The sequence below is a fragment of the Copadichromis virginalis genome, linkage group LG18 (assembly GCF_057382275.1).
Source record: "Copadichromis virginalis isolate Kocher_CV1m ecotype Utaka linkage group LG18, C_Virginalis_male_GT1.1, whole genome shotgun sequence".
NCBI classification, from domain to species: domain Eukaryota; kingdom Metazoa; phylum Chordata; class Actinopteri; order Cichliformes; family Cichlidae; genus Copadichromis; species Copadichromis virginalis.
Genome location: NC_140635.1, coordinates 22532928 through 22555637, shown reverse-complemented (window position 1 = coordinate 22555637; position 22710 = coordinate 22532928). Strand labels below are relative to the sequence as shown.

Here is a 22710-nt window from a genome sequence, read left to right as displayed (position 1 = left end):
GAAGAGGCCTGACCGGGCAACAGGCACCAGGCCCCGCCAAGTAGTCACCAGCAGTGAGCTGGTACATACCTGAGCGCCCAGCCCCGGACACCAAGAACCACCAACGCACTGACCCCTGAGCCATCAGTTACCGACAGGGAGTGTGGTGAGGGGAGATAGGCCTTTGGAGGGCCTGGGAGTTCCCAGAGAGGTGGCGTGCAAGATGCCCCTCCCTGGTGCCAGCTCCCCCGCTGACCCCAGTAGACACCCCCGTCCTTCGGCACCCACCAAGGTAAGGGAGCCCAGGCCCATCCAGGTCGGGGCCTACGGCAGCAGGACTGCCCAATCCCACAGGACCCGGGGCAGCCCACCCGACCCCACTGCAGAGGAAACTGTACCCACCCTAACATTCAATCATCTCCCAAACTGCACAAGACAGTAGACACCCAGGTTAAGTTTATTCTCCACCTCTCCTATGACTCTCCCCCACCTGCAGAGTGGACTCCTGCAAGGATGGAACAAACTCCCTGTCAGTTGAAGAGCCCCCTAGTTAGGCCGATGCGCCAGAGGCCCCCTGCGCCAGGGCTGAGCCCCCGTGCACCCACCCGCCCACAACCTCGGCCACACCAACAAGGACCTAAGCCCCCAAGGCCCAGCCAGAACCCCAAGCCCCCATATGTCTTCCCCGGATCCACTCAGGGGCAGCCAGGCTACCAGGCCAGTAACCTATGTCTGCCAGCACAGACCCTCCCCCAGCACTGCTGCACGCAGCCATAAGGAGAACACCCTCTAAGAGCAACCAGAGCCACTAACCAGGTTATGACCACAACCCCTGGGTTTAACATATTTTCAGGCGAGAATGTAGGTGTGTAAAGTTCAAATATCTGAGCCGACGAGAACAGCAAACTCCGGGCACATCGTTTTCAAACCCCCGCGGTCTTTCGCTACTCAGGATAAACATGATATGCCATTTAAATAACTTAAACATGTTATTGCATGGCCTTTTTCAGTGTTTTATTTGTTCGTGAGTAAATTAGTTTGGCTGAGATTAAAGTTATTAGATTAGATTAAATAAAACTTTATTAATCCCTTGGGAGGGTTCCTCGAGGTTTTCACACAGCTGAATAAACGTCAAACAGAAAACTGATTAAACAGAAGTGTGAGATGGTCAAGAATTTACGCCAGTGTCCGGTTATACTTAGATAGCAAGGAGCAGACGGCAGAGTTTAACTCCACCGAGAGAGCTCGTGACGTAATTCTGAAGGCTATAATGCCCAATTTCACAGTCGCTCATTTCCAGTCTACTTGGCTTTCGGAGGACCCGGCCCACTTAGATCGTGAAGGCAAGGTCCTCAGGTGGATTCTGAATTTGGACACACCCGGCCTGTTTCCGCCCGAACAATAATAACGGTGACATTTAACTTATTTTATCCGATAAATAAACACTGTAAAATTCAAGTTTTTTTGTATATATATGTTTATGTATACCACTCCTCCCCCCCAACAGCCCTTTTGAATGTCTCCCTAATTCTGTGGTCTCAAGGTTGGCAAGTATGGTGGTTGTGTTGGGTAACATGTTGGCGATTTGTCACCTAGCATAAAATATTACGCTTTGGGAGTGAGAACGTGTTGACTGATCACAAACTAGTGATGTGTCGGTTTCGAACGAAACGGCTCTTAGAGCGGGATCGTTGAAGTGAACGACGGGAGCCGACTCCTTATTGAGAGCCGTGGGTTTTTTTTCTTTCTCTCACTCTCTTTCTCGCACTTTTTTCCGCTTCGCTCCGCATGCGAGTCTTGTGCTTTGCAAAGGGGGGAGGGGCAGTAGTTACACTCTCAGTAGCACAGGAACAGAGCAGGAGGGAGAGACAGAGAAAGAGCCAGGGACAACAACATCACATTAGAAAGGTATAGTAATCACTATTGAACACTCAATAAAAACAAATTTCAAAAGTCTAATTTCAGAATTTCAAAAAATGATTGTTTTAAAAAATATATAATTTTTTTTTTCATTTCCTCATTGGATTTCCTTTCTCAATTATTTATTAGATTTGCTTTGTCATCCTGATACTCACATATGTTTTAGCTCATTTAGTGACACATTTACACCATTATTGCTTCTTTGACTTAAAATAAAATAAAATAAATAAATAAGATAATTAAAAAATATAAAAAAACACTGTTTAATCTGTTCTCTCTTTTGTTAGATGCTCAGATAAGATTAGTTAATCCTGAGAAGTCTGGGTCAGCTCGTTGCTCCGGAAGAGTTGAAATCTATCACAACAACAGCTGGGGAACAGTCTGTGATGATGTCTGGGACATAAATCATGCTGAGGTGGTCTGCAGACAGTTAGGCTGTGGATGGGCACTGGAGGCCCCCCGATCAGCTCACTTTAGTGAAGGAAAAGGACAAATCTGGCTTGATGATGTGTCCTGTTCAGGGATTGAAAGATCTCTAACTGAATGTCAGCACAGAGGATTTGGTTTACACGACTGTGGACATCGTGAGGATGCTGGTGTCGTCTGTTCAGGTGAGATGTTTTTTCTGTCTCATACACAGTATTTAGAAACAAAATGGTCCATGCAGCTGTAATCAGGACAGAAATATGTATATGAATTACATAGTGTTGCTTTTTAGCTTCACTTCCTGTTCTTTTACCTCCTTTGGGTTTGTTTTCCTCTATAGAAGCCTACATCTCATTCCCAATCACTGTGTGTGGTTATACTTTATTCTCCCCCAAAGGGAAGGAGTTTGTAATTGTTTCTCTGTCTGTTTGTTAGCAGTCAGCGTCCACAGTTTACAAGATATATTTTTCAAATTTTGTGTGATGTTAAATACCAATATCTGGTCAAGCTGATTACATTTTTATAAAGGTATCAAGGTCACACCCAAGGTGAAAATTTCTTTACAATTTTTTACAGTTTTTGTATGTCTTCAAACTTCACACCAATACACTAGGCCAATACACTAGGATCATGAGTATCTAGGTTAGCTAAGCACGTGATCTTGACCTTCACTGTTCGAGTCCAAAGTTAAAGTTGACCTTGAAAAAAATGTCCAGCAACCACATTAAGTAATATATCATATGAAAAGGCCTGAATAGAGCTGTTACAGCATCTTTGAGATGCCATAACTTGTTGAAATCATCATATTGTAATAAAGGCAGGCTGACATCAGCGTGCTGTGATAAAAACAATGTTTTAGTACAACACTTGTCCATCAGGGGAGTTGTGCTCAGATTTTTGCAACAGCCAGTGAAGGCTCATTTTTTGAAGGTTTGTTCTGTCTTAGTGTCTTACATTTGGATGCTCAGTTGACTTTGTTGACAGTGTTTAGTTATTGTCATTTGTCAAAGACTTATTAGCTCCAGGTTTCTGCCAAACCCAGAACTAATAGCTCATTTTGTTCCCTTACGTTCAGAATAAAGTTGCCTTTAGTTTTACACTCCTGCTTTCGCAGTTCTGGATTTGAGTCATAACCTGCACAGCAAAGCGTGAAAGATGCTTTTTTTGGGTCATACACAGTAGGCAGTAACAAAATGGTCCATGCAGCTGTCATCCGGAGAGAAATATATCTGTTACATATTATGCTGTAAAACTGAGGATAACCTTTTTTAAAAAGCTGGCATGTGATTATATGTGGCTATTATTAGTTATATTGTATATTTGAGTCGAGCATCAAAGGGTTTAAACTTGAAACCTCTCATTCACTGTAAAAATACCAACAGCTTTGTGAAAAAATGCTGCTGTGGTACATTTTGTTGCATATCCACTGGTTCCACTGGCTTCTAGTTACTTCTTCTTTTATTTCCTTACTGTGCCTCTATGTTCTCCTGTCTGTGTCATCATGTTCAGTGTCAGTTATTTCTCTTTGTTTATTTTTTATTTTTTTGGGTTCCTTTTTTAACCTCAAATTACTGAATTTTTTCAGACAAAAGTATTTGACACGGATGATGGAGTACATGCCTTCATGAAATGGCACTAAGCATTACAATCATACTTGAGTATTTCCTTTATACTTTTTGAGCTTTGAAATCAGATTAGCTAGTTCTGGGTGTTATATATGTCATTATTGAGTACATACTTTGTTTCTTGTACTTAACAAATATGTCTTCCATCAACCTTTCACACTGCTAATACTTAAAAAACAAAAAGTGTCAGTGTGTGTAGCTAATGCTATTTATTTCTCCACTGTGAATTTGAGTGAACTTGAAATGATGAAAACTTGCACAGAAATAAGACTCACAAAGATCTTCAATTAGGTGCTGTTCTGAACTATTAATAACCATGAAAAACTTGGTATTTAAAATGCATGTACTGTGTATTCAGGTGGACCCATCAGATTAGCTGGGTCCATTCCTTGCTCTGGAAGAGTTGAAATCTTTTACAACAACACTTGGGGAACAGTCTGTGATGATAACTGGGACATAAATGATGCTGAGGTGGTTTGTAGAGAGCTCGGCTGTGGAACGGCACAGAGTGCTGCTGTATCAGCCCGCTTTGGTGAGGGAAGTGGATCCATCTGGCTTGATGATGTGTCCTGTTCAGGAAGTGAGAGATCTCTGACTGAGTGTCAGCACAGAGGATTTGGGACACATGACTGTACACACAGTCAGGATGCTGGTGTTGTCTGCTCAGGTGAAAAATTAAATTGTTTCTTATTATATTATTAATATAATAAGGTAAATGTTTTACCATTTTAATTGGATCCTCTCTCTGTGACTGCTATTTCCTCAGTGATCCTCCCAAAGCCCAGAATCTCCATGAATCCTGCTAATAAAGTTAAGTGGAGAAGTGATCTCAGCATCACTTGTTCAATATCACCTCAAAGCCAACAGCTCCTACAAGGAGAATTTACTCTGAAGCAGATTTCAGGCTCATTCAGTCAGACAAAACCATCAACTACCAACTCTGCTACATTCAAGATCCTCAAAGTAGATGTTGACAAGGATGGATTGTACCAGTGTGAATATTCACACGACTCCAGCTTCTCCACAAGTGACTCTGCTAACATCTCTGTTATTGGTAATAAAATGTACTATTGTTTATATTACAGTGATTTCTTTGACAGGACCAATACTGTGTACTTGTTACACCCACTACAGGTTATTAGTATGACATCACATCCATTAAGATAAGAAATACCAGCAACACTCACTCCCCAATCATCTCTTTGAGGGCATGAACTAAATTCCATTGCATGCCAATATATACTGCGACCAATAAATAAAAATTGACATGATCTTAATCATATTCATGTGACTATATTATCTGCAAACCATGAAAATATTCATCTATGCAGGAGTTTGCCTGAGTGAGCTGTAATAGACAATAGCTATGGAGAAACAAGTACAACACATTTCCAAAAATGTTGGGCTGCTGTGTAAAATCAAAGTAAAAACAGGAAGCAATGATTAGCAAATTTCATAAACCAATATTATATTTACAATTGAACACTGAAAGAGTGTTTGACCTGAGAAAATATACGATTGTAAGAAAAATACGAAAATAGGAAAAATAGTTTTCATTTTTACTTCCTAAAATCTGGGTCATGTTTACCACTGTAGCATCCCCTCACCTTTCAACAGTCTTACGTCCCCAAGATGGAAGTCTGGGGGAGTGTATGGGGAGCAACAATGAATAAAGCCTGGACAGAAAGAAAGAAATGAAAAAATGCAGAAATGGTAAAATCATAGACTTTATTCTTAACACAAAGAGACCCCAATGCCGTTATATCAATATCAAAACAAGAAAGGAAAACCACAACACAAATTTGTCTATCCAAAGGGAGGGAAAAGACAACGACACCTGGGTCCTGGAGAGAGCAAAGGTCACACAACACAGGTGTGTTAGAGCTGTAACAGACAGCCTGTAAGTATCTGTGAACTGAGGAGATTAGCTGCTTGACTTTTGGAAAAGGACTGTACTGCAGGGAGTCAGCTCCCGGACTCCTCTAACATGAATAGTATTGTCTTGCGGAAATATGCAAGTCCTTCCCCAACCTCACTCCCTCTTTTTCCTTCAGTGCCACCCTCACAGGCTGAAAGCTATGACATTAAATCAGTGGTATAGAGATTTTCTGCCATTAGTTGGTACCTCTTTTTCACTATAGTTTCTTGTTCTCTTGTATTTGTTGTTTCTTTTGTTCTCAGTGTCACTGGAGCAGCCCAGTATCTCTGTGACATCTCCAAATGGAGGACTGGTCAAGGTTCCTGAAGGTGCAGAAATCATCAAGGGTTACAGCTTCATCTTCACCTGCACAACTAGTGTACACTATACAGGAGCTGTTTTCTTTCTCATCTTCACTCGCTCTAATATGAAATACAACATGACATCTGTCAACAACTCAGCCTCCTTGAGTTTTCCTGTAGCTGACCTTGAACATGATGCCGACTACAGCTGTGTGTATGAGATAACAGTGTCATCAAGGAAATTCACTGCTCAAGAGGCTCAGTGGATTCATGCCTTTGTGATATGTAAGTAGACAGATGAACTCAACATTTCTATTTGCTGTTGAATGGCAGTAAATGAATGACATAGATCACTAGATTCACTGCAACATATTTACATGGTTTTTTTAAACATCACTCCAATAATGCAGTAAAGAATAAAGAAAGTATCTGGAATACAAATAAAACTTATTCCTTTTCTATTTTTTAATTGTATTTTTTGTGAGTACATGATTGAACTCAAACATAACCATGCCAATTGTTATGAGCGGCTGATGAACAAAGAAATAACCCCTGCTGAGAACCTGAGAAATTGTGGGTATACACTGGAAAATACATCTAATAAATGTTTTTTTTTTCCAGTCCTTTAAAAGAGTCTCACTTTAAGACCCTCATATCATAAAACTGAAGCTAAACACCTAAAATAACAATCTAAAGGCTGTCTAAAGATTTGCAAGCCTATCTGTAAGTAGTTCATTAGTAGCTACTGTTCAGTCAGTGATGCAATGTGGCCACCACATTGTGTCTGGGACATTTAAGTGTGATGGGGGTATGGGTGGGTAGAATTTTATATGCCACTTACTGGTAGCCCATCATTTAATATTTCTTTTATGTTAAATAGCACGATTTACAGGGAGTGTTTTTAATATATATATATATATATAAATTTTGTTTTCTAAATTTTGTTTTGTTTATATTTATATATATATATATAAACAAAACAAAATTTATATATATATATATATATATATATAAATTTTGTTTTCTAAGGCTTTTAAAACCTCACTCTCACTGATGATATACTGATGATACAGATCTCTGTCTACAGATTCAAGAACTTCAGTCCTGAGATATGTTTTCCTACCACTGATTCTGCTTTTGGAGAACATTGCCCTTCATTTCTACTATAAGGTACATCAGAGAAAATAAAAGCATGTATTAAACCAAGTAGCAGCTGTGTAGGAACAATAACATGGATTGTGTCCCGTCTCTCCAGGTCTCCAAAAAGCAGAAACCGGCCAAAAAAGAGAACGCTGAGACGGATGTTTCCAGAGCTGAAGAAGTTCACGCTGAGGAGGAAACAGCAGAAGAGATAGAATAGTCTTACGCGCACACGTGCACACACGTGCACACACACACACACACACACACACACACACACACACACACACACACACACACACACACACACAGGTGGAGAGGCTTTCACCCAAATATCATTTCTCACAGGTTGATAAATAAATACAATAAGAAAAGAATTTGCTCTTTAGTGACAAGGTTCAACTATAGAGCACACAACAAGGTGAAGAATAGAGTGAAAACAATGTAAAAAACAGGATGAAAATGTGTGTTTCTTATATAAATTTGTGGAATCTTGAGGCATGTTAAGATTCGTGTATATACTGTATGATTTCCTTTTACATATATACCCTAAAAACCCATAAAACTAGAAGACAGAACTTGCTCTGTAAGCACTGATGTTACTACGTGTCAAATCTCTATTTTGAGAACTGCTTAAGATAAAATGGAAGCAGAGACATATATTTTTTATGTTCTTTGAAGTTTGATTGCAAAATTGACATTATTGACAAAGACATTATAGATAGTAAACAGTTGAGATGAGTACATAGAAAAAGCACATCAAAACAATGCCTACAAAGAAAATGATGGTCTTGTATGAAGATCTACTGGAAACAAATTCTTCATTCTGTAACTTGGAACTGAATAAAAATTTGTCTCACAACATTTAATGTTTAAAGTGTGAGCACAGAGCTGCCAGCAGAGACACAGGAAGTCAGTGTGATCGAGATAAGGGTATCTTATAACTGCTACTGCTTTACAAAAATAAAATTCAGAACAACAAAATAACTGTGGTAAATTTATTAGTAAATACGAATTAGTTTTTAGCTGATATTTTCTGTATTCAGAAATCTTTGCACCTGCTCTAAAGCTATATCTCTCTGTATTAACATTCACCTGATAAGTCTGTCATCGAGGACTCTGTTCTTCATGTCATGTTTGTGAGTTATATTTTTGACACTTTGTTTTCATTAAAAGATTATTTTTAATGAAAATAATCTTTTATTATTTTATTATTACAACTAAGATTATTTTTGCGTTCAAAAATCATTCATTATTTACTGTTCTCAAAAACTCATTTCAACTACACTAGTGTGACTGGGGACCTTATGCCCTGGTAAACATGTGATCCCCTAACTCTTCACTCCACATATTAATATAGAATAGAGGAGGGAAGATGGAGTGATGGTCAGAGTGGTTTTAACACCTTTTTTGTAAGGCATAAACAGCATGAGGTACAAAGACTCAAACTGTGAGTGATAAAAGCCTCAAGGTTGAAGTGTGAAATGTCAGCAAGTTTCACTGTAATTGCAGACTCCATGCCCCCACCCCGACTGAACCACTCTTGCTCTCAGTTATCTGCTGTAAATTAGGTGATCTCACACAGATTATCAGATGTATATGTTCTTTCTTCAGATAGATGTTAGTGTTGCACAAAAAGCAGTTTAGCCTCCAAAAACCAACATGAATAAAGAAAAATATGAGAAAAGAGATTATGTCATTTTATGACTTGAATGAATGAATATTTACTGAAAAGAAAACATGCTGTTAAATATACCTGAATATAAAGCTGTCTCATATTCATGCTGCTTAGAACTTAAAATATATCGAGTGTGAGAACAGACAGAGAAGAGCAAGTGTACATATTAATATAGTCACAATGACCTTAACATTTTTACCTGCATAAATTGCGAAATACATTTTAAAGCAATAAACTGCACAAGATCAGGCCAGAAGTGTTACTGGGAGATTTGTTAATTATTACTTTTTGTTTTACATATGCAAAGAGTTTGAAACCCCAAAGCTGCCAACCTGAGTATTCTGTTGGAGCGTCCTTTCAGGAAAAACTGTTACACAAACTTTGCTCTGGTGTACGAAGCCCCGCAAGGGACGTGGGAGAAAAAAAAAATAAGACAGACTTTTGCGAGATCACGCAAAACAAACTCGGGATCTCGCAAAAGTTTTAGCCGCATTCTTCGGAGGCCGCCAGCTCGAAGCCGACCAGGAGGTCGAGGCACGATGTGCCGGCTGTAGTAGGTCTGACCTCCCATTAGCTTCGAGATGGTGGGTGTCAGATCTCCGAAAACGTCGGAGCACTTTTGCAAATATGTGGTGTCTTGTAAACCGAGCAGATATCTGACGTTTACACAACTACATTCACGCCTCAAAATATCTTAAAAGTGTATTTTGTGACCCAGAAAGAGTAATATTACAACTAAGTAGCTGCCGCCATTGTTGGAATTCAACTTTTGCGAGATCCCGAGTTTGTTTTGCGAGATCAGATTAGCCACAGACATGTGGCTGTAAAAAAAAAGCTAAAACTGAAAGATAGCAGTCACTCTGTAAGCACTGATGTTACCGTCACATGTCAAATGTCTATTTTGAGAACTACTGCCAGCAGAGACACAGGAAGTCAGTGTGATCAAGATAAGGGTATCTTATAACTGCTACTGCTTTACAAAGATAAAATTCAGGAAAACGAAATAAATTGTACAACATTTATTAGTAACAATGAATTCGTTTTTAGCTGATATTTTCTGTATTCAGAAATCTTTGCACCTGCTCTAAAGCTATATCTCTCTCTATTAACATTCTTCTGATAAGTCTGTCATCGAGGACTCTGTTCTTCATGTCCTGTTTTTGAGGTTTTGATACTTTGTTTTCATTAAAAGATTATTTTTGCGTTCAAAAATCATTCATTATTTACTGTTCTCAAAAACCCATTTCAACTACATTAGTGTGACTGGGGACCTTATGTCCTGGTTCAACCTTCACCCCACATATTAATACATTTCCCCATATTTTGATTGGCTACAAAGAAACTGTAGCTCAAAAAGAAGATTTGATTTATAAATGCATCCCATCTGAAACCCAAAGATTACCAGGCAGAACAGGAGCTAAAATAGCTGTTAATAATTTTAACATTTATTTAAACAGAAAAGTGGAATCCATACATGTACAAAGACAAACCATACCTTTCACATTCGTTTAAGCTCATAAGATAATTGAAAAATTTTACTGGATTTCAGTAAAATATTTTATATTTGTCTTTCACATGATTGACAAACTTGTAAAGTATATATAGTTATATATAGTCTGAGTGAGTTTATTTTCTATCTTTCCATCTGCAAAGGAAAGAAATCAAGGTCAACCGCTGATCCAACATGTGGCTGTATTGTGCTGAATAATTCTGACATCGTTTCGGATCAGTGAAATGTCTCACATCATGTTCCCATATGACAACATATTATTTTGTACTTCCTGTATTTCCCTGTTGCACTCTCTCACTGCCACTGCTATAAAATGTTTTTATTTGTATTTTACACTTTGAACTAATTGGTGTCATAAAGAAATTGCCCGATTAAATCAGTTGGGCGACTGATTTTTCAAATCAATTTAAATATATTTATATTGCACAAACTTACAACAACAGTTGCTTCAAGGTGTTATATTGTAAATTAAAGACCCTAAGATAATACAGACAAAACCCCAACATTTAGACGGCCACCTATGAGGAAGCGCTTGGCAACAGTGAGAAGGAAAAACTCCCTTTTAACAGGAAGGAATCAAGGCTCAAGGACGCGCAGTAGAAGATTTCCAACATCTCGCTGCACACATTAAATGATCTGAGCGTCCTTGGAAAATAGAGTCTGCCCTTTTTGTACACAGCATCACTGCTGGTCCTCCAGTTGAGTCTGTCAAGCAGGTGAATGCCCAAGTACATGTAGCTATTATTTGTTTCAACCTCCTCACCCGTGATGCTCATGGGCCCAGTTGCTGTTTTTGTCCTCCAGAAGACCACACCCATCTCTTTTGTCTTGCCGATATTCAGGAGGTAACTTCTTACAGACCATCCAGGCAACAGTAGAAGTGGTGACACCCATCCCGAGCAGCTTCTCACTCTGCAGAAGTGGATGATATTGTGGACAGTGGACAAATACCTTACAATACCACTGTTACCATTCAGGTGAAAGTGAGTATGCTGCAACAGGTAGATAACAGCATCAACCACCCCCATAACAGGCCGGTAAGCAAACCGAAGCGTGTTGGGAGAAGGTTTCACCCGCAAGCGAAGCCAACCAAGTCTCTCTAGCATGTTCATTACATGTAACATCAAGGAAACAGGTCTGAAGCTTTCTTTGGTACTGGCACTACACATGCTGTACCTTTTCCTGTATCAAACTCAGATTGAGGAGATGTTGCAGAATGCCAGATATCTGAGCAGCACAGGACTTCAGGCTCCTGGAACTGATGCAATCAGAGTCTGCAGCTTTGCCTTGGTGTAATCACTCCAGCTGTCTCCCCACCTGGTTAGCCATCACAGTCATGTGTCTATGAGGGTGTATATGAGAAGAGGGTGGGGGGTGGTGCACACCCAAGCCCGGATGGAGGAGGGAAGATGGAGTGATGGTCAGAGTGGTTTTAACACCTGTTTTTGTAAGGCATAAGCACCATGTGGTCCGAAGGCTCAAACTGTGAGTGATAAAAGCCTCAAGGTTGGAGTGTGAAATGTCAGCAAGTTTCACTGTCATTGCAGCAGAGCCCCCCACACAAAGAGCGTTTTAGTCTTCATAAACCAACGTGAAAAAAGAAAAATATAAGAAAAGAGATTATGTCATTTTATGACTTTTTATGTCTTTGTACTCCATAAAATGACCTGAAATGCACTATCACATAATTACTAGTATTGGTAATTATGTGACAGTGTTAGCCCTGTGACAGAATGGCGACCTGTCCAGGGTGTACGATGCCTCTCGCCCTAAGACACCTGGGATAGGGTTCAGCCCCCCTGCAACCCTGAAAAGGATATACGGAAGAGAATGGATTGATGGATGTGCTATGTGTGGGAAGGGACATTTATTGTGTTTTCTAACTTTGTTTTTAACCTTGCTTTTAACTTTATGAGTGAACGGCTTGCTTCCCTGTTTGTTTCTCATGAGGTTTTTGCCGAGATGGAGATTTTTTAACCTTTATTTTTATTGCTGGTTGCGAGGTTTACCTGGAGTTATTCATACTCACAAACAATTACTTACAAACGCGAGGCACCCCACAGGGTTGCTGTCTCTCACCTCTTCTCTTCATTCTGTATACGAATGAGTGTCACAGTAACTTCACTAACAAATACATCCTGAAGTTTGCTGATTACACCCAGATTGTTAGTCTTTGTAGAAGATTTTGTAGCTTGGTGTGATGAGTCCTTCCTTTCATTAAATGTGTAAAAATCAAAAGACATGATTATTGATTTCAGGAAGTCTTTGTATAGTTATTCACCTACTATCATTAAAGCTGCTGATATTGAGATTGAGGAGAGTATTAAGGGGTTGTTTTGGACCACAAACTGTGTTTTGACGGCCGTAGTGATAGAAGTAGTGACATGACAGCAACATCAGGAAGAAGGAATATGAGAAGCTGCAGAAGTACCAAGGGCTCAGAGAAGAGCTCGAGACGATGTGGAGGGTGATGGTAACTCTGGTCCCAGTGTAATAGGAGCACTCGTTGCAGTGACTCCCAAGCTAGGCGAGTGGCTCCAGCAAATCACAAGATCTCTGTCCAGAAGAGCGCAGTCCTGGGAACAGCTAAGATACTGTGCAGGACCCTCAAGCTCCCAGGCTTCTGGTAGAGGACCCAAGCTTGAAGGATAGACACCCGCAGGGGCGAGTGGGGAATTCATATTATTTTATTATTATTTGGTACACTTGGCATTACTAGTTAAAAAAATGGCACTGATTTGCCTTTTCCTGTTTCCTCATGCTGATGTAACTTTCCTGCCTAATATTTAACTAGTATCTCTTCTTTTTCCTCCTCCGTGTGTCAGCCAGCATTAACGGTGCTATCTGTGTTTGTTGCCCCCCCATCCTCCCCAATTACAATTGGATACCGACCTCTGAAAATTTTACTTCGTTTACTGGTTGCACAATTGTTTAACTTCCCTCAAAAAATCCTTAAACTTCTACCAGTTGTCACATCCTGCATTTGGAACCCTTGATTTAGAGAAACTTTACAGGTGACAGGAATCTGGGTGAACTTTAAATCAGGTTTGGTCTGATTTTTATAAGTCAAATACTTTTAAACTCTCCATAGTGTCAGTGTTGAGGATAGCTCAGTGTTTTAAGGTCTTAAAATGATTGCATTTGCCATGATTGCAAATGATTGTGTCAAATGTCATAACCATATCCCAGTATGCTTTACTGTGATTCTGCAATCTGCTGCAGAATATTTGAAAGACAATTTTGAGGACAAGGACAACGTTAATATGTCCAGCTCAAACTCAAAGTTGCTCTCTGTTTGCAAAGATTAGTGCAATGAAATAAAAAGATTCACAGCAGAAGTCACATCAGCAGAGATAAAGAGACATATTATGTGGGTACTGCACATGAAGAGAAACTAAACACTTCACACGCCAACCTGAGAGTTTTTAACCACTCACAGTTTGTTCCAGCCTCAGTGGTACTTTTTGATGACAACTTTTAAAAAAAGAAAAAGAAAAAAAACAGTGTCTAAAACCACTGACCAAATGTTGCAACACTGCTGATGTGTTTCATGCATGCATGAAAACTATTTTTTTGTAAACTTAAACTTGGAAAGCTGTGCATATTTCTGCTTATTATTTTATGTGTATATCTGGACTCATCCACCATGTTTGCTGTGCAAGTTTCACAGTGATCCAAGCAACTTTTTTTGTAGCTTGTATTCAGATGTCTTCTATGCAGTGTTGGTCAAGTTACTTGAAAAAAGTAATCAGTAACTAATTACTGATTACTTCCCCAAAAAAGTAATCCCGTTACTTTACTGATTACTTGTTTTCAAAAGTAATTAATTACTTAGTTACTTAGTTACTAAGTTACTTTTTAAAAACACGATTTACAACCTGAATAGGTGATAAAGCGATAGATCTTTCAGCCCAATTCTACTTTTTCTGCATAATCCATCATACAAAATGTAATCAAATGGAAAAGTCTCTTTTTAAAACTTGTTTTATTAGTTTTAATCTTTTAACTTTATGCATCAAGCAAAAATTTAATTATATGCAACATTCTCTGACTGGAAGAAATTTGTTTAATATTTAAACCTATTTTCTGCACATTCCAGCACATAATTTTTTTTTGTGTGTGTTTACACTCAGTCTTTCAAATAGATGCAAGTAAAACACAGCAGAAAATAAATAAAATCAAAGACTCAGTGGTTCTGTTGCTCTATTTTCACCTGTAAAGCAGGAGTTGGGTAGACGGAGGTGTGCTCTGGTGCAGGTGTGCCGAAGAATCCGCGAGTTTTTCTGTGAATTTCCGTGGTACGGAAATACGTGGTAGCGCACTCGGTGCTTGCTTGGAAGTTTAGGGGGTTTTTTCGCTGTAAAAAGAAGTTTTATTCCCACGCACAATGGACACAAATGTTTTTGTCACTTTTTATGGAATCAAACTCAAAATAAGGTCAGTACTTCCACGCTTTAAACGCTGCACGCTCATACTCTCTCCAGCACTCAATATATGATCCACTGTTGATCTGCACACAGCTGTTGTCACCAACATTGCACTTGCGTACGTCACTGTCATGAGACATTCTCGCAAAAAAATCACGGTTTTAGTAACGCAGTAACACAGCGTTCCTATGGGAAAGTAACGGTAATCTAATTACCGTTTTTGCAATAGTAATCCCTTACTTTACTCGTTACTTGAAAAAAGTAATCGGATTATTGCCCATCTCTGCTTATATGTGAAAATGTTGTTGGGGAAAATATATTTCCCTGTTTCATTGAAAGGACAGTATAGTAACAGTATAGTTCTGAGGGACTTGGAGATTGAGAGTTTCATGGTGCAATTTGAAGTGTTTTCAGTGTGAGAAAATGTCAGAAAACACTGAGGTTCCTGTGGTTATTTTGTAGCATTAGAGCACAAATATCAGGCCAGTGTCTTAATTTACATAACTGTGGTTTCTCAGCATACGACATCACATCTGCTTGAGACTGCATGTGGAAAATATACCTGCAGCCTTCAGACGTCTCCAGAGAACTGCAACTAGCAAGCAATACTCTTCACTTTCTAACTGCTGTGGATTACAGAACTGGTAAGAGTAGCAATTTATTTTTATTCCATCTGGATGACCATAAAATTAAACATCAGCTGTTAACTGCTTGTGTCATGTTCATGCAAATTAAAAGCCTTTAAAAACAACATACCATAGAGACAAGTTGTATGTGCACAAGTTTAGGAACCATAAAATACCTGCTGTGTAAAAAAATTGTTTATTTGAAAAATTTTAGACATAAAAGAACAGTTTATGAACATAACATCATTTCATGCAGACACCAAATGATACTTTTTTCTTTGATTTGCTTTGTGCTTGTTTAAATAAAAGGTCATATGACACAGGTCAGAGTGGCTGTTAATTACAGAACAAATCTAAAATGATTATATTCACTGTTAAATAAAATAATCTACACCAAAAGCGACATTACAGATGCATTTTTTTAAATCTAAAAATGAAGTTTAATGTGAAGCTTTTGCATGGACCAAATATATTAACTTAAGTTTCTGTCACTGATGGCTCATTTTACACAGCTTCTGTGTCTCAGCCATGTGGAGACAATGGAGAAACTTCTTCTACTTGGCCATCAGTGAGATGCATTTCATATTTTTCAGATATTCTTAAACTGGTATACAAATAGAGACTCTAATCAGTGCTCACTTTTTTCCCACATAATGAGTTATTTTTTGTTCTACAGTCTTTCATCTGTCTGGATCTTCAGCTGCTGCAGGTCAGTCATGCATGTACCTTTTTCATAATAAAACACAGGTTCATGCCTTTACACCCATTTTGTAAAATGTTATATCCATGATCTGATTGGTCAGTTCAACATATATAATTCTGCGATTATGATAAATGTAGTGCTTTTTGTAGGTATAATTATTTTGATTAGATTTATTCTGTTCTATTCTATTTCTCTAATTTTCAGCATTTCTGTGCCTGAAATGAGCATCTGGTTGTTGTTCACCTATTTTTTTCCTTTACTGTAACAGTTAAAGGAAGGTTGAGAATATAAACCCACATAAACCTGCCCAGTGAATATTCTAAAATTACTTTTGATAATAACATATTAACCTTTTTCTGATACAAATAAAATATTTTTGCTTACAAGCAGAGAAAGCAAACGCATAACTTATTTAAGGAATAGATATAATTGCAGTCTGCAGAATTCATATTCTACAAAGAAAGATGTCTTTAAACTTGTAAAATAAAACTAGATTGCTGGCCCCCAAAGTAAATCTTGCAGGAACGATATATACAGACTTCTAAAAGAATAAATTGTCGTTTCAGAATCTATCAGCTGATTTTCCACATAATTTTTAACGTTAATATAATGCAAAACTAAAAACTAAAAGTGTAAAAGAAATAATTATCTCAAGGGCACCAGATTACTTATATCAGAACATCAGATATTCTGAAGAAGGTAAAAACTGAGGTTAAGATTAAACACCTCCATCGCCTGAAGCCTTTAACTGATCTTATAATGAAAGATAAGTTCACAGAAATGTAGGCAAGAGGTTTAATCTCACCACTGTTAAAATGTGACTCAGGATTGAATCACAAATTGGTTTTACTCAAAAGTCTCAATACTCATAAATTTTATTGAATAATTCTGAGCATGTCTCACAAGCAGATTAGTTCATTATGAAAGACTGTAAACTATATTAGTAAACAATGAATATGTCTTGATGCATTCTCAATCATCCAGGTAAGTAAACAATACTTTTAAAAAGTTGGTTATTTATGTATAAACAAATGATTATTCAATATTTTAATGGGAAACGAAAATAAAAAATTGTGATTTAAAGTGACATTTTTTAATTTCTTTTTTTAAGATTGTTATTTCAACTCAGTATCACAACGTGTAATAGACACGCTGGTGCAGAAGTTGCATTACCAGCAGGGGGCGATAATATATTAAAAGTCAAGAGGTTGGCGTTGAGCAAAACAAAACAGTAAAAGTACATTTCAGGGTCCTTATTTGCCAAAAATGATTAAGCGAGGCAGCTAATATGTATATACATGTAATTGTCTTCATAATGTCTGCTTAGACACTTTCCGTGATTATTTTCATGTTGGTTTGAAATCAGTAGCGGTTTTTGATACGGGCGAGACGGGCGGTTGCCCGGGGCGGCATTGTGGTGGGGGGCGGCATCACGGGCATCGGCCAAAAAAAAAAAATTGCTCGTACTCATGCTGCCCCGATGTTGTGCCAGCGCATATTGGGAATGGCATAGGCACCGATCGGTTTTCTATCGCCCATTTGCTGGGAGTAAGGGCGCCCTCCGTGCGGCTCAGCAGGGGCGGATCTAGAAGGGTGGCATGGGGTGGCAAGTGCCACCCCAGTTTTGCATATGACAGTGTTGTTTATTAAAATAAGATAGCATTAACAGTTTGAGCATAGTTACAGTCAACAGTGAATATAAATGCTAAAAAAGAATATATTGGATAGTGTTCCCCCCCTCCACCATTATCATGGTTCAGGCCATAGCAGGACCAGCTTTTTTCTTGTTTTCAGTAACAAGTGATGCTTCTGATTGTGCCAGAGCACATTTTGAACAACACCATGGGAATTTCGGATTTTACATAGGTGGTTGGATGTTACACTCTGGAAATGGAAGGAAGGTGAGTGTTATTAACCCTCTGTGGTCCACGGACATGCTGCACCTCCAAATCACGTGACTGAAGCTGACATAGCAACAAGCTGCAGCCACGCTGACTCTCTATTTCAGCCCGCATTGAAAGTTCAGACTTTAAAGTTTTTAAATTTTAATTACAGGCCAGTAAATCCAGAGTTGTGATAATATATATATAAGCCACGCTTTTTTCTAAATACTGTCGTCACGCTTTTGTGTGTGTGTGTGTGTGTGTGTGTGTTTTAAGTGTTTTCTAAGGACAGCACAAAAACAGTAAAGAAAGGGAAAAAAGCCACCTCTTTCCTATTGGTGGAAAAATGTACCATGTCGACCAATTTAAAAAAAAAAAAAGTCAACATGTGGGTTTTGGTTGTTTAGGAAGAGGGGGAAGTTTTTGGGAGTGAGGGCAGCGAGACAGAGCGAGTGAGGGAGAGAGGGAGAGAGAGAGAGCTTAGATGTGGGAGATTTGTGACGTTTAGTGTGGAGTGTATACTTAGTGTGTTGTGTTGTCTTGAGTAGCTGTTCTGTTGTGTTATCGTTTTGTTTTGTGTGTCAGTGAGGGCACTAATGAATGTCACAAAGGCACATTTGCAATGTAAACACTGTCACTAAGTAGAAAACCAGCGGAGTGATATACCTCCTGTTGTCAGGCCTGCAGGTTTATCCCTGTGCTCTTCTCCTGTCTTTTGGTGGACAAACGTATTTTTTACTGGTACACATCATTTGTGGGGCATCTTATTGCAACACCTGATTGTTCTCTCATTTTAGTTTTAGCAATATTTTTAAATGGTTGTAGAAAATGAAAAAAAAAACGGCAGGTGTATTGGCTGCATTTTTAGATAAATAGCTGTATATGTTTACAAAACGTACAATTGTATTATATTTGCATTTCAAGTTATAAAAATTTACTCAACATGTCTGTGGTTTTTTTACAGTAAAAATACTACTAGGATTTTAAGTTCTTTGTGTGATTTCAGATCAGTAAAGTACTATTAATAGTAGTACTAATGCAGTATGTCAGTGAAAAAAACAACTAAATTCAGATGAGCTGAAAAGAATGACACCAAACAAGGCAAGGGGGAAAAAATAAAATGAAACAATTTGAGGGTGAAATACAAACGTAAACTCAAAAGGAGTCACAAATGGCCGGTTGTATTTCAGACCTCAGTGGGTTAATCCAACAAATCATGAAAAATTAGGTTTAAATTTTTGTTCATGACAGTGCAGATTTCTGACATTTTGTGTAATTTAAGCTGTAACAATGTGATTGTTTTCTAACAAAAAACAGTGTGAAACTTAAGTTAGACTTGTGTTTGTAAATGAACCGCCCAGTTTTCTAGAGTTTATACTTATTGGGCTACATATTTATTTACTATACAGGCTATACAGTACATAAGATCAAAACTCACATGTTTTATGTAACTAAAGTGTGTAATTATGTGGGCTACAGACAATAATTAAGTTATAGACTATGATTTTCCCACCCCATTTGATTTCTTTGCCACCCTAAGAAAATTTCTCTAGATCCGCCCCTGCGGCTCAGGGAGGAGAGGGCAGTGCGGCGGGGATTCTCTGGCTGGCTGGAGCGGCATCTAATAACCAACCCGCAAAATAAAACAAAATAAAAATAAACCAACAAACACGAAAGTAAAACTTTATTGTCATCTCCGCTACATACAGTCCAGTCTATAGAGAGACCAGACGACGAGGCTCCAGTTACAGCAGTGCAATAAATATAAGAAGAGTAAGAAAATAAATATACACTTTAGGACCAGGGGTAAAGGGATCAATAAAAATTTAAAATTTATAATTTACAGTTTGATGATTTAAAGTCTCACACACAACCCGTCGAAAGGGGAGGAGGGCCCTGCTTCCAAATAGAGCACATTTCATTCATAATGTTGTAAATCCAAGCCCATTATATATTCAAATTCAAAATTCAAATTCAAATTTTATTTGTTACATACATAGTCATACACAGTATGATATGCAGTGAAATGCTTACACAACTGCTCATGACCTAAAGAAAAAAAAGGCTATGAAAAAGATAGGAAATAAATATGAAAATTAAAAAGGGTCAATTTAACTAGGAAGGAATAAAATAAAATATAAAAATTAAAGTTAAAAATGAAATAAATGTACAACAAAATACACAATATACAAATACACAGTATAGAAATATATAAGAATGTATGAAGAAATATAAATATGTATAGACAATAACAGCAGCTGTACAGTATTAAGTAGAAATGAAGAAATATAATGTCCAGTGTTGTAATAAATAAATAAATAATTTTTTATTTATATAGCACCTTTCAAGACAGAATCATAAAGTGCTGCACATAAGATTACAAGTCATAAAAAGATTTAAAAAGAGAAAATAAAACAGGCAAAAAATTAACCAAAAGCAGTTTTAAAAATGTAAGTTTTGAGTTGTTTTTTAAAAACAGCTACTGAGTCCACAGTTCTTAATGCTTGGGGGAGAGAGTTCCACAGTGTAGGGGCCACAGTGGAAAAAGCTCTGTCACCCTTAGTCCTCCTCTTAGTATTTTTTATAGCAAGTAAGCCCTGATCAGATGACCTCAAAGACCTGCTAGAGACATAGGGCTGTAGCAGATCAAAGATGTAGGCAGGTGCCAGTCCGTGCACAGCTCTGTAGGTCAAGACCAGGATCTTAAAATCGACTAAATTTAACAGGAAGCCAGTGTAACTGAGATAATAACGGTGTCACATGTGAGTACATGGAGGATTTTGTCAAAAGTCTAGTTGCAGCATTTTGCACAACCTGCAGACGATCCAGAGAACCTTTGCTTAGACACATAAACAGCGAATTACAATAATCCAAGCGTGACGAAATAAATGCATGTATAGCAATCTCCAGTTCAGAGCGAGATAAAACCGGGCTTAGCCTAGCCACATTTCTTAAATGATAAAAACAAGAGCGAACCAGACATTTCACATGCCCATCCAACGTGAGACTCGAGTCAAAGGTGACACCTAAATTCCTGATAGAGGATTTAACATAAAGTGAGAGAGGACCAAGGGCTTTCACTATCTGCGATAGAAACCTATCAGGGGCGCATACGAGGACTTCGGTTTTCCCCTCGTTGAGTTGGAGGAAATTTGCAGCCATCCAACGTTTGATCAAATCTAAGCAGTCATTCAGACGCTGAAGCTTAGATAAATCCTCGGGCATAAAAGAAACGTACAACTGAATATCATCAGCATAACAGTGATAAGAAATGTCCTCAAAAGAGCCCATTATATGCAGGAGGGGGAGAAGATAAATTAAAAACAATAAAGGCCCCAAAACTGACCCTTGAGGGACACCATAGGTAAGGGAGGTAGAGGATGACCTAAAATCGGAGACTGCCACAGAAAAGGATGAGATAAGAGGAGAACCACTCTAAAGCAGTTCCAGATACACCAACCCATTTTTTCAGCCTTTCAATGAGGATGTGATGGTCAACTGTGTCGAAAGCTGATGTGAGGTCCAACATGAGTAGAACAGAGCATTTTCCTGCATCATTATTCATCAAGATATCACTTGAGACCCTAGGAAGAGCTGTCTCCGTGGAGTGAAATTGACGAAAACCGGACTGAAACTTATCGTAAATGCCATGTTTGTCCAGAGCTGCCATAAGCTGCTTAGCCATAACCTTTTCTAGAAGCTTAGCGATTAACGGTAACTTAGAGATAGGTCTGTAGCTGCTCCAAAGAGAGGAGTCAAGCTGAGATTTTTTTAAAAGTGGGAGAATAGCAGCGTTTTTAAAATAAACCGGAACTATACCAGATGCCAGTGAAGAGTTGATTAAAGTGAGCACACATGGGCCAATAGACTGGAAGACATTTTTGAATAATGATGCAGGTATAATGTCAAGTGAACAGGAGGATGCTTTCACTGAATTCACTAATTTCACTAGCTCAGGTAGTGAAACCAGAGAGAAAGTATCCAAGATAATGGGCCGGGATGGGGTAGAGATTGAGATAACAGGTGCTAACCATCCGTCTGACGGGGGACAAAGGCTCATTAAAAGACAAGTTAAAAACAATAACATACAGGGAGTGCAGAATTATTAGGCAAGTTGTATTTTTGAGGAATAATTTTATTATTGAACAACAACCATGTTCTCAATGAACCCAAAAAACTCATTAATATCAAAGCTGAATGCTTTTGGAAGTAGTTTTTAGTTTGTTTTTAGTTTTAGCTATTTTAGGGGGATATCTGTGTGTGCAGGTGACTATTACTGTGCATAATTATTAGGCAACTTAACAAAAAACAAATATATACCCATTTCAATTATTTATTTTTACCAGTGAAACCAATATAACATCTCCACGTTCACAAATATACATTTCTGACATTCAAAAACAAAACAAAAACAAATCAGCGACCAATATAGCCACCTGTCTTTGCAAGGACACTCAAAAGCCTGCCATCCATGGATTCTGTCAGTGTTTTGATCTGTTCACCATCAACATTGCGTGCAGCAGCAACCACAGCCTCCCAGACACTGTTCAGAGAGGTGTACTGTTTTCCCTCC

General features: G+C 38.4%; 2 protein-coding genes across 2 annotated transcripts; both read left to right on the top strand.

Moving 5' to 3' along the window:
* Positions 1 to 537: 537 nt before the first annotated feature.
* Positions 538 to 4652, top strand: LOC146687829 (scavenger receptor cysteine-rich domain-containing protein DMBT1-like). The gene is made up of 3 exons (XM_085440403.1): positions 538 to 700; positions 2187 to 2510; positions 4309 to 4652. Exons 1-3 carry the CDS (start codon positions 538 to 540, stop codon positions 4650 to 4652), a joined length of 831 nt encoding a protein of 276 aa, XP_085296529.1.
* Positions 4653 to 4742: 90 nt separating this feature from the next.
* LOC146687828 (uncharacterized) lies at positions 4743 to 8587 on the top strand. The gene is made up of 4 exons (XM_085438433.1): positions 4743 to 5004; positions 6132 to 6455; positions 7258 to 7340; positions 7426 to 8587. The coding sequence occupies exons 1-4, from the start codon at positions 4743 to 4745 to the stop codon at positions 7528 to 7530; spliced, it is 774 nt and encodes a 257-aa protein (XP_085294559.1). The 3' UTR covers positions 7531 to 8587.
* The last annotated feature ends 14123 nt before the right edge of the window (positions 8588 to 22710 follow it).